The sequence below is a fragment of the Mesoplodon mirus genome, assembly GCF_964341445.2.
Source record: "Mesoplodon mirus genome assembly, chromosome: 12".
NCBI lineage: Eukaryota > Metazoa > Chordata > Mammalia > Artiodactyla > Ziphiidae > Mesoplodon > Mesoplodon mirus.
Genome location: NC_138988.1, coordinates 66,741,206 through 66,756,421, shown reverse-complemented (window position 1 = coordinate 66,756,421; position 15,216 = coordinate 66,741,206). Strand labels below are relative to the sequence as shown.

At 61.6% G+C, this 15,216-nt stretch overlaps 1 protein-coding gene across 1 annotated transcript in view; it reads right to left on the bottom strand.

Annotated features, from left to right (window-relative positions):
- Positions 1-32: 32 nt before the first annotated feature.
- The window catches only part of ITPR3 (inositol 1,4,5-trisphosphate receptor type 3), a gene marked incomplete at its 5' end in the record, with an annotated part of 55,612 nt that continues 40,428 nt past the window's right edge, over positions 33-15,216 (bottom strand). The window contains 24 exons of the mRNA XM_082637723.1: positions 33-1,744; positions 2,324-2,485; positions 3,608-3,768; positions 4,412-4,577; positions 5,340-5,467; positions 5,555-5,659; positions 6,125-6,317; positions 6,988-7,152; positions 7,834-8,006; positions 8,398-8,523; positions 8,769-8,961; positions 9,053-9,163; positions 9,701-9,787; positions 9,877-9,978; positions 10,101-10,196; positions 10,680-10,790; positions 10,936-11,136; positions 11,334-11,518; positions 11,684-11,858; positions 13,067-13,236; positions 13,344-13,434; positions 13,565-13,673; positions 13,826-13,974; positions 14,517-14,707. Coding sequence (XP_082493849.1) covers positions 1,676-1,744; positions 2,324-2,485; positions 3,608-3,768; positions 4,412-4,577; positions 5,340-5,467; positions 5,555-5,659; positions 6,125-6,317; positions 6,988-7,152; positions 7,834-8,006; positions 8,398-8,523; positions 8,769-8,961; positions 9,053-9,163; positions 9,701-9,787; positions 9,877-9,978; positions 10,101-10,196; positions 10,680-10,790; positions 10,936-11,136; positions 11,334-11,518; positions 11,684-11,858; positions 13,067-13,236; positions 13,344-13,434; positions 13,565-13,673; positions 13,826-13,974; positions 14,517-14,707 — 3,419 coding nt within the window. The 3' untranslated portion in view covers positions 33-1,675. The remainder of the gene's footprint in view (positions 1,745-2,323; positions 2,486-3,607; positions 3,769-4,411; positions 4,578-5,339; positions 5,468-5,554; positions 5,660-6,124; positions 6,318-6,987; positions 7,153-7,833; positions 8,007-8,397; positions 8,524-8,768; positions 8,962-9,052; positions 9,164-9,700; positions 9,788-9,876; positions 9,979-10,100; positions 10,197-10,679; positions 10,791-10,935; positions 11,137-11,333; positions 11,519-11,683; positions 11,859-13,066; positions 13,237-13,343; positions 13,435-13,564; positions 13,674-13,825; positions 13,975-14,516; positions 14,708-15,216) is intronic.

Sequence of the window (15,216 nt, the reverse complement as noted above, 5' to 3'; positions counted from 1 at the left end):
GCCAGTTGAGCATCCACCCGCCCACCAGTCAGGCTAGGATGTCCTCCAGGAGAGGAAGTGCGGGTCTCCGTCTGGGCCTGAGAAGGGAAGGTGACGGGGCCTCTGGGCAAGGTGCTTCCTGCATGGCCACAGGAGCCCCACCTGCCAACAGAGGTCTGGCTGGCTCCTGGCAAGATCCACAGGCTCCCTTTTGTTGTAGGAGCTCCTGGGAGAGAGCCAAAAATAGCGGTCAGTACTGAAGAAGGCGTCCTGTTGCAAACAGAAAGCAGCAGGAGTTGTATGACAGAGGGATGAGAAAAGCCTGCTCGGCCCTCCTCCCCACTGACTCAGAAGGCCAGAGCTCGGTCCTCTGCCCCTGACCTTGCAGAAAAGCCATGTTCCAAGTTGGCTTAAGGGGCAGAGTAGAGCTACCAACAGGCCAGGCAGGGCCTCGGCTTGAGTCGGCTTCAGCACTCGGGGCGGGTTCTGTGGGAGGCCACATGGCAGGCCCCCTCCCCTGGCCGGGGACACGCACAGCGTCACCTTATTACTCCACGGAACCTTAGCTCTTACCAGTAGACGTCTACATTCTCTACTTCAGGTTTCTTGTCAAGAACAGAGCTGAGAGAAGGGGTAGGGCAGGGCCGACAGCACCCCTTGTTGGGGAGAAGTGGAAGTGGGTTCTTAACCTCATTGTACCTGGACTCCTCAGTGTGTTTGGAAATGCATAAAATAAAATTCATAGGATTATGATAGAAACCAGTCATCCCATAGTACAGTTCTGTCCCGGAATCGCTGCAAGACAGGCTGGCATTCAGCATCTCCCACGAGCCCAAGGTTAGGCCAGCAGGCAGGGCTCGTATTCTGTCCTCTGCCAGCGCCACGTTACCACCCACCCCAGCCCCTGGGGAGCACGGGAGCCAGCCTCCCTTTCTAACGGACTAGATTTATTAATTTATTTAAGGTAATTAACATATTAGTTCTAGGGCCAAAGGATTTGTAAAACATTACACCAAAAGGAGAAAACACAAGCAGTCAAAAACAGCCCCTGTTAACACGCCCCAGCCCTGTCACCTGGGCGTGTGACTCTTCCCCAGGAGGCCCAGGAGGAGGCAGGTCTCAGGACCAAGCCTATGGTCACCAGTCCAGCCGGGGCCGTGCGGAGAGGGTGGCGTGGACTTGGACACTGAGGTCTACGCACTGTATACGGCAGTTCGGAGGCACGGGGGCCACACGGCCCTGGCCAGGGCTGAGCCTGGCCCCGTGAATAAGTTAAATAACAAAGCCCTAAAGTCACTAGCGACGCCATCACCGCGCCCCTCCAGAGGCGGCGGTGACCACAACGTAGTGCTTGGAGTGAACTGGAGGCCCCAGTCCTCACCACCCACCAGGAGGAGTACAAAGGCACGCCAGTCACAAGGGACAAAGCAATAGTCCTCTAAGAGGACTGAGGCATGAAGGTAAGCCGAGTCCCACCGAGTTTCTGAGGTTTTTTTTAAGAGCTTGGTCTGGGCAGGACTGTCAGCTCTAGTTTCCCCTCTAAGCTGGTCAGAGTCTACATTGGCCTGGGGCGGGGTCTGGCAGAGGTGGAGCTGGGGGTTGGATGGGCACCTGGCCTTGAGGGGCTGAGGGGCGGGGTTCCCACTCTCAGCTCTCCAGTGTCGCACGTGGCCTGACGGGCCTTCCGTGGCTCCACTCAGCGGCTTATGCAGTTCTGGACATCCACGAAGCCCAGGCGTTGCCTGCGTTTCCGCTGCTCCGTCATCTAGATTTAAACAGATGCCATCAGGTTGGATCAGGCCGCCCAGAGTCCACCCTCCCCCCAGCTGCGGTTCAGCCCTGGCGGCAGGCCAAGGCACCCCCAGGGTGTAGCATGGATGTCAGCCCCAAACCCTTGTCCTCAGCGCGTCACAAACCACTGATTTGGTGCAGCTGGGAAAGCACCCCACCTAAAAGAGGGGCTGCCGATGTCAGTTAGTCACTGCCAGATGGAGCGGAGGATGCTCTGGGCAAGAGGGGATCGATCTTGAGAAGCGGAAAGAAGCCTTACCCAGCCATCACCAGTCAACGCCTGAGGGGGACTCGCTAAAGCAAGGGAGGCCCCAACACCGGCACGAGGTTCCGCTCAGCCGTCTTTCTGGGGCGCAAGGATAGGGGCCACGACCCCGTCTAGCTTTCCACAGAGGGGAGAAGTGTTTGGAACCTGTCTTCCACCCCAGACCCAAGAACAGGAGCCAGCAGGAAAGGGGGCAGGGGGAGCGTGAAGGCCCCAACACCCTCCCCCATGCCACCAGGCAGGCCCTGAGGCTGCCGGTGTGCTGCCAGGACAGGGCTAGGGGCACACCTGCTCCTTGAGCTCGTTGAGCTGGGCAGTGAGGTGGGACACCAGCTTCATGGTGGAGCTGAGCTTGTCCTGAAGAATCCGGATCTCGTTCTGCTCCCCCTCCCCCTCGTTGCTCACCAGTGACATGGCCCGCATCCGGGGGAACCAGTCCAGGTTCTTGTTCTGAAAAACATCACCAGTGGGGTGAGCGAGCTTGGGTCCAGCCTAGGAAGGCCTTGTTTAGAAAAGCAGTTGTGTGGGGGGGAGCCTGCTACCACACCCTTGGCCAAATTAATCCCCAGGGATGTGTCACGGGAAAATCTGAATTGACCTGGGTCCTCCCCGGGGCCAGAGTGAGCTGGCAGTGACCCTGAGGGGGCGGGGAGGCCACAGCACTGAGACAGGCCAACCTCGGTTAGACAGCCCGAGTCTCTCCCTGGTACCAACACCACCTGTTTACTCTCCTAACAAACACCCTGCGAGTGGTGGAAGGCAGGCCTCTGCACCCAGACCCTGTCTCTCCTCCCTCCCTCCCTTCCTTCCTCCCGCCCCGACAGCACGCCCCACACCCCAGGAAGATGCCAGTCAGACAGATGGTGCGTTGAGGGAGCAGGGCTCTGCCGAGGGTGGCTGGCATCTGACACATGAGGCAAAGCCACGTTCCCCGGGACAGAGGCAGAGCGGGAGGGGACACCGAGCAGCTTTCTAGTTCCTTGTGGCAAGCTCTGAATTCTCAGATCAACAGATAATACCTGCGCTCAAAGACCAATCCAAATACAGACTCCAAAGATGCATAGAACCTCCTCCCCACCTTTCTTGCCTTTTAGGCTGCATTTTCTCTGATGTGCGATAATCTAAAGATGCACTACGTCTGACGGGACTGATGGGCATCCTTTACCCTAAATGCACCCAGACCTTTATTACTGCCTTCACTCCCTTCGCCCCTGCATTGGAGTGATGGTTGATTTCTCCTAAGTTTGACAGTTTAAAGTTCATCCAGGCGCCCTCTTGGCCTGCGACCACCCAGGCTTCAGCAAGCTGCCCTCCCTCTCGCCCAGCTAGAAAAGGCCCCTCAGAAAGGGCCACTGAGCAGCCGCCACAAGCAGGGCCACCTCGCATCAGGCACCCACAGGCCCCGGACACCACGCACGTCCTCTGGGGGCTTTTTTCCGGAGGCCCCCCTGCAGCACAGCAGCTGGCGGGGCTCCCGAGTAGCCGAGGTCGGCTCCAGCTGTCCCTTGTCCCCTGCTGCCTGTTAACAAGTGTCCACAGCTGTCCTGACTACCCCCCTCCCCGGGCCCACACCTTGATCATCTGGGCCACGTAGCTCTCGGGCCCCGTGTAGTCCGTCTTGTTCTTCACACGGACCAGCACAATGAAGTACAGGTAGTTCCACATGTTGTGCTCGAACTTGATGTGCTCCTCAAATGACACCGTCTTGTTGTCAAACTTGTCCCTCTCCAGACCTGCGGAGGCAGGAGGTGGGGGTGAGGGTACACCCCCTCCCCTGCCTCCAAGAGACCCGGTGGGCAGGCATGGCCTCCCGATGCAGTGGGGACATTGTTCTTGGGCTGAAAGTTCTGATGAATGCAGGCGACAGCCCACTCTGGGCTCTTTAGGTCACTTCTATTTAAAGCAGCAGCCACACAGCCGTGGAGCCCCTGCCCTGCTGCAGCACAGAGGGGACCATGGGAGCAGACGCCAGGATCCCGGGGGCCGGGGAGCCGGAAAAGCTTAGATGAGGGTCCTGTCCTACAGGGGCCCACCTGCTTGCCTGTGGTGGCTGTGAGGGGACCTGCACTTCATACCTAGGGGGTGGGGAGAAAGGCCCTGGCCTGAGACCAGAGGTTTGAGGCCACTGACCAGGCTCGTTTCCTCATCTGAGACCCAGAGAGTTTAAAGGGAGGATTTCTGAGGCCCTTTCCCACTCCCTTCTATGACTCCCAAGTTCGGGTAGGGTCCTGTTCTCCCCAGTTCTGGGATGAGCGAACAGCCACCAAGCCGTCGGCCCCAGGGCAGGGCTCCCCGGCGGCCACAGGAATCTAGGAAGGGCCAGACTGAGGCCGACGACGACGGCCACGGCCTCCTCAGGCAGGAGCCCAGCCTCACCACAGATGAAGCACGTGGTCTTGAGAATTTCTTCCTTCTTCTGCTTCTCACTGCGCAAGTCGGCAAAGGTGTCGATGATCACCCCAAAGATGAGGTTCAGCACGATGATGATGACAATGAAGAAGAACAGGAGGTCGTAGACCACGCGGGCCGGGAAGAGAGACTCCTACGGGGGGAAGGCAGGGAGGCTGGGGTCAGCAGCCCCCATTGGAAAGGAATAAGGGCATCTGGCTCCCAGGGCCCTGAAGATGGCAGAGAGGACCCAGCCTCACCACACAGAATGAGAATCACAATCAGAGGCCCTGAGTGTGGATGAGGACTCAGCGGCCGGGACGAGGCCCTCGAGGAGTCTGGGGTGGGGACGTGGCCCGCCCCTGACTGCTGGTTAGGGGAAGAGCAGCTCTGAACTCCTCTGCCTGCCCTCAGGACACCTGGTCTCACTCGTTCTAGAAACCCTCTGGCCAAGGAGAAGCTTCTCACCCTCGTGCCACTAGGGACAGACTGCCATTCTGAGAACGTGGGGCTGCCCGAGCCAAACCCTGAGGCCTCCATATGGAGCCAGCCCGGCTTCCCCACCCTGCCTACCCTGGCTGCGGGCCAGGGCTCTGCCTTTCAGCTGAAGCCGCTGTGGCCGGGGACCCGCCCGCTGCCTGACTCACGGCTTCCCTAGCCCGGGAAAGCCGGATGCCAAGGTCTTTCCTCAGAGCTTCTACAGTGAGCTGGTGGGGATGCCTGGGTAGACAGGGGCCTGGATAGCTCAGCTACACCATAACCGCACGGGACTGCGAGGGACAGCGGGGAGAAGGGGACGCAAAGGTGCAGGGACTCGCAACCCTGAAGATGGAGGGAGGCCAAGCTGCTCTGCCGGCCATGACCTGAGGGCGGGGCTGGGCCCCCGTGGACTGGGGAGGGGGCAGGGGGCGCTCACGTCTTTGGAGGGCTTGCGGAGAATGTCGCCCACACCGCCACCATTGCGCAGCCCGTGGTTCATGACAGTGACGATGCACATGAGCAGGGTGTCACAGGCCCGCTCCGTGCTGTCCAGCTCCTCATCCTCTGCAAGCAGGGCGCGTGCTCAGCCCTGGGCCAGGCCACCTGCCTCTGCCCCCACCGCACCTGACTCCCAAGACGCACTGCCCTCACCTGCCAGGACCTCGGGCACCACGACCCCTGAGACACAGTCCATGTTGTCCCCACTGCAAGTGTCCACAATTGTGGCAGCTCCATGTGGCATCCCCAGGGGGCTGGCTGGAGGGGACAGGATCAAGATCAGGAGGTCCAAGGACTGTCCTCATCATCTCCCCAGTTCTGGGCCCAACATCACATCCTCCAGGAAGCCTGCCCTGATCCTACCAGTTCCCCACTGCCTGGCTACAGTGAAGGGTCTCCATGTACCTGCCCCCGCCGGGCTGTGCTCCAAGGGCCGGGAGGGGGGTCTGCACCCCTAGCCCTGGTGCACCGGCAGCTCCCACAAGTACCGAGTTTAACATGAACCACAGGGTCTTCAAACAAGAGCGACCCAAGGCGCTCCCACTCCCTCAGTCTGTCCAGGGAAGAGGGAGGCAGTGAGCTAGACCCCCACCCAGAACCCAAGAGGAGAAACTGAGGCAGGAGGCCTGGTGGGATAAGCGCTTCCAGGCCCTGGTCCCAACTCCAGCCACTTGTGCAGGCCCCTCATCCCCACACGCCCGCCCAGGAGAGGCGCCCCCAGACCTCTGGAGTGGTTGCTGGGCAGCCGGTCGACCTCGAGAATGAAGTCATCCTTGAGGAAGAGGAAGCCAACAATGGAGAAGAGGTAGACCAGGATGAGGGCCAGCAGGGCGGTCAGCAGGATGGAGCGGCCGTTGCGGGTCACACTCTTGATGACATTGAACAGCGTCTCTTCGCGGTAGATGAGGTCAAAGAGCTGCAGGGCAGAGATGGGGCCGCCGCTGGACCCACGGGCTGCCTGCCTACCAGTGGTTCCCCCCGCCTCCCCCAGCGGCGTCTGCTCTTGGGCAGGTGGAACCAGGCTGGCGGGCCTGCTGGGGCCGTCGTCTCCGAGGAACCTGGAGTTCCAAGGCCCAGGAAACGGAGAGGTCCAGGAGAAGGCTAGAGGGTGGAATGGGCAGTGCATACCACAAGCAGCAGGAGAAGGATGGCCAACACTTACGGTGTGCTTGCTACGTGCCAGGACACACTCTACACAACTGTTGTGTGTTAGCTCACTTCATCCTCACAATTATTCTAAAGGGCAGGTGCCGTTAATTATCCCCATTTTACAGATGAGGAAACTGAGGCACGGGCAGTTAAGAAACCTACCCAAAGTTACACAGCTAGGAGGGGCCACACTGGGATGTAAACCCAGATGGTCTGGCTCAAGAGTCCAGGCTTGGACTCCCACTGTACAGGGGAGATGGGGCCATGAGTAGATATCACGGCCTTGAAGGCCAGGATGGGGTCCAGCGGAGGAGGACACTGGAAATCCACTCCTCCCAGCCCAGCAGCAAGAGGCCTGGGGATGGGGAACTGTTAGCAACTGGCAGGAAGCCCCAACTGCCTGCCCCTGCCCCTGCCCAGCCCCACTCACGCCTCACCAGGATGCTGTAGAAGAGCTCATGGGCAAAGAGGCCCAGGACACTCGTCAGGATGTAGCCCACGTGGTACAGGAACTCCATGTCCATGACCATGGCCTTATAGCCCCGGATGAAGGTGCCACGGTTGCCCACGAAGCTCACCACGAACACGATCTTGTTGGTCAGCTGTGGGCAAGTGCAGGGCATGGGGGTCAGTGCCCTACCACCCACCCTGAATCTCCACCCCTGTTGCCAGGCCCAGCCGGTGCCTAGAGCAGAGGCGAAGGCTGGGTCTTCAAGGGAGTGATCTGAGCTGGTCCTGCTCAGCCTGGCAAACACAGCCTTAATGAAATGCTTCCTGAAATGCATCTGGGCTTCTGGGACTAGAATAGAGGAGAAGTCCCTTGGGTCCCCAGCTCCAGGAAGAAAGTGAGATGCAGATAAAGGAGAACGGGTCAGAGAAGACCGTCCTTAGCCTTTACGGTGCCTAGGTAAGTTAGGAAAAGGCACCCCCCACGTGCTCGAGACACTTTATTTCTACCTGTCAGGAAACTGTCATAACACATAAATCTTTGATGTCCTCAATACGCCTTCAGGCAGTGCACAGCTAACACTGGGAACCCAGCAGCCCTGAAGCTGGTGCTCCAAAGCGGCTCCTGGCTGGCTGGCTCTCAGTGCCTGCTGCCCCGAGTTGTCCAGAGGAAAGAGGAGACACAGAGTGGTCCCAACCTCGGGTCTATAATGAGCTTGGGATCCCAACACGGGGACCAGGGGGAAGGGGCAGAGCAGCGGGCCAGCTTCAGCTCCAGCTGCACGACAAGCCCAGGAGGGGTTGGGGGTGGGCGGTGGGGGCCCTCTGGCACTCACGTTGAGGGCACCCAGGATGCTGAGCGTGGGCCCAATGCCCAGGTAGTAGATGGAGCGCAGGATGAGCGCCACGATGAGGGGGCGGATGCTATAGCGCTTGGTGAACAGGGCCGCGATGGAGAAGCAGATGAGGATCCAGAACAGCAGCGAGATGAGGGGGGAGCCCAGCACACCTGGGGGCCAGGGAGCAGGGACAGGGCGGCTTGCTCAAGCCCACCCACCCAACAGACCCCAAGAAGCTACCCCTTTCTGGGAGCCTTCCCTGTAAGTTCCTGCTCGCCTGGCTGTAGGGCCCTGCCCATCACACCTGCATCTGGAGGCCTAAGGTAGGAGGCCCTCTCCATCTGCTGCTACCGTAACTGGTCTCTGCCTTGTATGCGTGTGTGCTGTCTCCAGAGGTCAAGGACCCTATCCATCCCCGTGATGAGGTGCAGAACCCAGAGGCCAGTGAAGGGGGTGCTTCTCCCCACTCTGCATCCAGTCCCCTCAGAGCCTGGCCAGCTCACATCAGAGGAGGGAGCATGGAAGGCTCAGGGCCGCCACCTGCCAGCCCTGTGTCCTCACCTGTGGATGCGCCCTCCACGTAGGGGTAGAAGAAGGCGATGATGATGTTGATAAAAACCGCCAGGTTGAAGGAGATGCTGCCCCACAGGGTCATGCGGCGGGAGAACCAGTAGATGAGTGGCATGCCTGGGGGAGGAGGTGGCGGGGCCAGGGTAAGGGGGGCCCCTGATTAACACCATCTGCCCACCCCATACCAGGCCGCAGAGCCTGCACAAGCTCCAGGCCCCACTTCAGGAGGAAAAAAACGTGATCGGAGCCCTCCTTGGGGCAGGGGTGGGACCCCCACCAGTAGGCGAGGGAGGCATCAGGGGCATCAGTGAGCAGCTCCAGCCCCCCACCCCCGCCCTCCTGCCGGCCCGAGGGGTCCTCACTGCGGAGCTTGCGCTGCCACTCCATCTCGTTGTGCAGGAAGGAGGACTGGTCGAAGAAGTCGCTCACTTTGCTACCCTGCTCATCCTGCTCGGTGGTGGTGAAGAGCCGGTGCTTGGTCTCCTCCGTCAGGAACTGGCAGATGCCGGGCACCGGGAACACGATCTGCTCCATGCTGCGGTCCTGCCGCACGATCTGGACGCACACGGGCACCTGCTCACATCTGAGCCGTGGCCCCCGATGGCCCAGCCCTCACTCCCGGCCCCCAGCTGTTCTCAGGTCCCACCTCTATCTGAGACGTGTGGTTCTCATAGTAGGCCAGGGGGTCCTCCTCTTCCTCCTGTGCCGGTGCTGAGGACTTGAGCATCTGTGACAGCTGCTTGTTGTTGAGGCTGAGCTGGGGGCGGGGGGGATGCCGAGGTCAGGCCCGCCCCCACCTCCATGCCGGGGCCCAGCTCTGAACTACACCCCACTGACTGACCCCCAACTAGACCAGACCCAGCCCCAAAGTGGGAGACAATCCTATAGGACAGCCAGCACCCTCCACAGTCCTGCCCAGGTGCACCCCTGGGTCCTGCTCCAGGTGCCAGACGCCCCAGACCCACACAGCAACCTTGCTCCCACTCCTCTGTCCCGGTGACATCCCTGGCCACCAGGCCGGCTCCCACCGGTCCTCAGCCCCGCCCCCCAATTCTGAGCTGGCTCTTTACTCAGGTTCAAGCCAAGGCCTTGGGCCACAGGTCTGCCCTAAGTTCCTGGCCCCGCCCCCAGCCACATCCCAGACTCCAGCCAGGATATGAGGTCTCAGCTCTGCCCTCAGCCCCGCCCCCGAGTCACAGTCACGCCCTCCAACTATCCCATCCGACCTCCCACCCAACCCCGCCCCTAGATCTAAGCCCCGCCCCACGCCCAGCCCTATCCTCTGGGCCCCCACCATGGAAGAGATGCCCTCGGCCTCCTCCTCTTGGATGCGCCTCACGGGCTTCAGCAGGTGCTGCAGCTGCTTGTTGTGCCTGGAGAGCTGAGTGAGATGGCAGCGGAGAGTCACTGGGTCGTGGTCGCCGGTGGGGGCGTGGCCGCTAGGGCGGGGCCGTGGGGTGGGGCCGGTACCTGCAGCGCCAGGATGTAGATGTTGTGGCCCACTTCACGAGGGCTCACGTCCGAGTTCTCACGCTCCTCCTCCTGCAGGTAGGCCTTCTTGATGACGTCCACCTGCCGGGGCAGGGGCTGCTGAATGCCCTCTTCCTGGGGCGTAGGGCGGGCTGGGCTCTGATCCCCAGCCCCGCACACCCCACCTGGTCCGCCTCCCCACCTGACCCCCAGCCCAGCCTCACCAGCTCCTGGGGCCGCAGGCTGATGAGGATGCGCTCGGCGTTTTCACTGTCGTGCCGGCTCTCCATCAGAGCCAGGAGCAGCTTGGAGGCATTGTCCTGGGGGAGAGGAGGGAGGGACAGGCCACAGTCTGAGGGCCCCCGCCACCCCCTCCACTGACTACTCCGTAACAGCCTCTCTTGGCCCGTAAGTCCCGTGCCCTCTTGTTCCCCACTTACCCCCAGGGCTTGCGGTGAGAAGGGTGCTGCGTATCCGGTCCACCCACAGGCCACCTTCCCCCACCCTGTGCACCCCCCAAACAGCAGACACGGACACAGGAGGCCCTCGGATAAACCCAGAACATGTCTGCTTCTAGAGCAAGTGTACATCCAACACGTTTGCTCACACATGCACTTGTGTGTACAAACATGCACACATCACACACCTGCACATCACCCATGCTTGCACACACGATGCCCACACCGCACACACACACAATGCTAACATCACACACACCAGCATGTACACTCAACATATACATCACATGCACACCCACGCATGCTCACGTGGGCCCTACCTTGAGTTGCACTCAAGGGCCCTACCTTGAGTTGCAGCACCAGGTCCATACGGTACTTGCACAGGGGACTGATGTCATTGAGAATCAGCGCGGTGATGATGTCTATGCCATTGGACTCGTGCGTCACGATGCAGGTCTGGCGGGAGGCAGGGGTGGGGGGTGACACAGGGCCTGGGCCCCCTCAGAATCGTGGCAGCTCCAGGAGCCACGGTCTGTCCCCTGCCTGGCCTGCTCCATCCTCCCCCATGTCCACGCTGCCATGCGCCGCTCCGACGGCTCACCTGGTTCTCGTGGCAGGGGCCCTGGCAATACTCGGTGAGGGTCTCCAGGGTCTGGATGACGAGGCCCACGTTGTCCTCGTTGATGTAGAGCCCCAGCAGCCCCAGACCGCCCGTGGTGCTGCCGCACATGATGTCCAAGAACTGCAGAGTCTCGCACACCAGGTTGTAGTTGGTCTTGTTGTTCTGGCAGCGCAGGAAGTTCTGAAGAGCACGGGGGGCGGGGGGGGGGGGGCGTGACACCGCTGCAGCAGGGAGGGAGGGGCCGGCCTGGGGACCGCGATGCTGCAGGCTGCAGGGGTGGGGGCCTTGCCGGCCTCAGAGCAGTGGTGCCCAGGCCGGATGCGGGGCACAGAGTATGGGCGGGGTCGGGAGGCGGGCTCAGTTGGGCAGGGCCTCACCTGCAGGTCCCGGTTGTGGTTCTCGCACAGCAGCTGCAGAAAGCGCAGGATGGGCTGCATGATGAGCACGGATGTGCCCATCTCGTTGCTCTGCACGCGCTCGCCCACCTCATGCCCCTGGCGCAGGCTGGGGCCCAGCGAATAGCGGGATGAGGAGCTGGGCATCCAGAAGGAGGCCACGCGGCCTGCAGGGTGAGGCCTGGTTAGGCTGGGGCTGCTGGGAGCAGCCAGACCCTCACCCTCACCCTCCGTTCCCACCCTCAGTCCCCAGCCTGCCCACCTTGCCTTGTGCCCACATCCTCATCCCTGGGGCCCATGACCCCACTCACCCTGCACCCTCTGAACCTGACCTTTGGCGGCGGGGTCTGCTGGCTCCCGGTCCTCGCGCGGCTGGCTGCCCAGGTCGCTCATGTTGACGGCCACTGTGGACTTGGTCTCCTGCTGGGCCCGCTTCATGCGGTCGTGCAGCACCTTGAAGAAGCGCTCTGACTTCTTGTCGCTCGTCATCAGGTTGTAGAAGGATTTCTGCGGGTGGACAGTGAGACGGGGGGCAGCCTCAGCACCAGGCCTGGCTCTAAGCAGCCCTCGGCGAGACCCGGGGGGCTCCATGCTGTGCTTCAGGGACAAGGTGGTGAAGACCGAGACGCCCTTGTGCCCTGCGCCTAAGGCTGGGGTGGGGGGCAGTCAGGACCAGCAGAGGTGGAGGAGGAAGGGCCAGTGCCGGTGATGCTGGAGGCCTGCACTAGCTTCCTACCCACCTGCTTCTGCCCTTGACCTTCCGTCAGTTCCCCACACAGCAGCTAGAGGGGTGTCTCTGAAGTCTAAGTCACGTCCCTTCTCTGCTCAAAACCCTGAATCTTCCCCCAGGGGCAGGCCTGGGCTCACGGTGCCCACAAGGCCTCGTGATGGCCTGCCACCCCCCTGACCCCAGCTCCTCCCATTCACCCCTCCTCCACCCCCTCCAACCACATCAGCCATTTCCCCTTCACGGCCTTCTGCTGCCCGCTCTGCCCCGGGCGCCCTGCCCCACTTCACGTGCTCACTTCTGGGTCCTCATTCAAACGGTCCCCTCTCAGGGGTCTTCCCCATCACTCCTTCTGAGATACCCCTGGCCCAGAACTCCTGAAGCCCCCTGCCTGAATTATCACCAACCAGCATGCTCTCCGTATTACGCAGGGACTGCAGTTCGGGACTGTTGTCCCCACTAGGATACGAGCACCAAGAGAACATGGGTTTTGTCCCTTTCCTTCACTGCTGAATCCTTAGCGCCTAGAACACTGCCAGGCACATAGAAGGCACTCACTAAATGCAGACTTACGGGAAGAATGAATGAGTGAATAAATAAATGAGTGGAGATAAAATAATCAGAGAGGGCTTTTGGAGATAGTAGCCCTTTACTTGGACACCAAAGGCTGAGGATGTGGAAGAGGAGGGAGGAGACCTGAGCAGAGGCTGAGAGGCAAGAATGGTGGACTAATAGGGGGCGGGATGGTGGGCGACAGGCCCAGGCCCGGCTGGAGCAGGGCGGGGGTGTGGGATAGAAAAGGGCCACGTGACACGGGGGCAGATATGGGAGGGCAGAGCCTCCCACGAGTAGCCGGACTCGCACTGGCCGCCAGCACCCAGCCCTGCAGCCCCACCCCCATGGACTGGGGACTGGCACACTGTCCCCCTCCTGAGCAGGGGGCACCACCCAAGGAGGTGAGCCCCTGGAGCCCCGCCCCCCTCCACACCTGGATCTCGGTGTTGCCACCGTCCAGCAGGCGGATGGCCAGGCCAATGCTCTCCTGGAAGATCTTCTCGTTCTTGGTGCTGGTGATGAGGTCACACACCAGCTTGGTGGCTCCCTCCTTGTCCAGCCGGCACTGGGTGGCTGCGATCGCTGACCAGTCTTGGTCCAGGCCTGGAGTGGGCAAACTCGCCTAAGGGGGAGCAGGTGGAGGGAGGGGAAGGAAGGGCCCAGAGCGAATGGGCCTCCCGGAGGCACAGCAGGGGAGACGCGGTACTGACCAGTGCCCATGGGGTCTGGGAGGTCCCCCCGCGAGCTGGACTTCCGGTTCTGGAGGTAGTTTTGCAGCAGCATTTTGCGCAGCTGGTTGCCCTGCAGGGAAAGGGAGCAAGGCCTACAGCAGCCCGTTTCACCCTCTACCCCCCAGCCCAGCGGTCCTGGTCCTGAGCCCCTGGACCTCGTGGCCAGGCCCGCCCGGCATCCAGCCGACCTGGGCACTCACCCGGTCCCCGTACTTGGTCTTCTTAAGCAGCATTTGCTGCAGCGTCCTCAGCACCTTGACACACAGCTTCTCCTCCGACTCCATGAGGTCCTTGGTGTGCTGGATCAGCCTGGCCGGCGGGGAAGGAGGGCACACTTGGGGTGGACCCCTCCCCCCTCCAGCTCCTCTTCCTGACCACGGCCCTCTGACCCCATGGGCTTTCCCCGTCCTGGGCCGCTGTGTCCCTGCCGCCCCCATGCCCTGGCCCCGCATCCCACTCACTTGGACAGGAAGCCTCCACTCTCACAGCGCTGGTGGGCCTCAGTGCCCTCCAGGAAGAGCAACTCGGGCCAGTGCAGGACGTCCACCAGCACGGATAGCTCGGCCTGCACTAGGGGCTTCAGCCGCTCCTCCAGGGCTGTGATGATGTCCTGGGGTGGGTGGCGTGGGGAGGGCAGGGTCACCGCTGGGCGAGGTGCAGGCCACCCAGGCCCAAGGGATGACCAGGGCGTGACTGCCGTTCCCCCCACCCCAACGCCAAAGCGCCCCACGGATTGGCCTGTGCCTGTCTGAGGGGCCCTGGGCCCACGGAGCCACCCAGGACAGAGCATGATGTCTGTCTGCTCAGAGCCCCTGGGCATACCCTGGCTTCCCTCCCAGCCCCTTCTCTAGCTCTGTGTGACCTTGGGCAAACCCTTTGCCCCCTCTGGGCCTCGATTTTCTGCCACATGGGGATAGTAACTCACCATACCCCCTCTAGAGGCCAGTGAGACAGTGGACAGAGTGTGTTCTCTAAACACGAAGGTGCTGTTGGGCGCGAGGGGTGTACCGGCCCCCTTCACGAGCACCAGCCCTGGAATGGTGCCCCTCAGTCCCCTGCCCCTAGCAGCCCCCAGGAGTGGACAAGCTGACCAGCCCCTTCCCAGAGAGCGTGGGCAGCACAGGGAGGGACACTCCCCAGCCCCACGCCCACCTGCAGCTTCTCGATGATGTTCTTGTAGTCCCACTGGTTGGGGGTGGGTGTGACACGGGGGAAGGCCCGTGGGGCCGTCTTGTAGTTGGAGACGTTCCGCTGGGCGGCAGCTGTACAGCTGGCACCACTGCTGAGCAGCGAGCTGATGTGGGCATCCAGGTCCATGGGCAGCAAGATGGCCCGGCCCTTGGCTGAGGGGAGAGGGGGCGGGGCGCTGGTGGGGGGTGAGGGCTCAGCCCGAGGGGCCAGGCTCAGCGTCTGTCGCACTGGGGGACAGGGCCTGGGGTGCAGGGGCCCCCACCCTGGCCCCCACTTGAAATGAGGTGCCCTCTTCCCTTCTTAGGGTAAAAAGAGGGAACTTTTGCCTCTTCGTTTCCACCCTGGCTCCACTCTGACCCCTCCCCCCTCCACTCTCCCGCCTCCCCTCTCCCCTTCCCTAACTCTCCCTAACAATCTACAGCCTCCCTCCTGCCTGAGACCATTTGTAAGCCCCAGAAACTCTGCTCGGGGGAGGTCACCCAGCACTCTCCTCCGGGAAACTGCCTCAGAGGAGAAAACAGCCTTTTCTCAATTGCCAAGACGCCAGTGAGACACCAAGAAGGACTTACTGAGCACCACCTAGGAGCAGCTGCTGGGCGAGCTTCGGGATAAGGTGTTTACTGTGAGGGCGGGCATCCCGAGGGAGGAGAGAGAAGGGGAG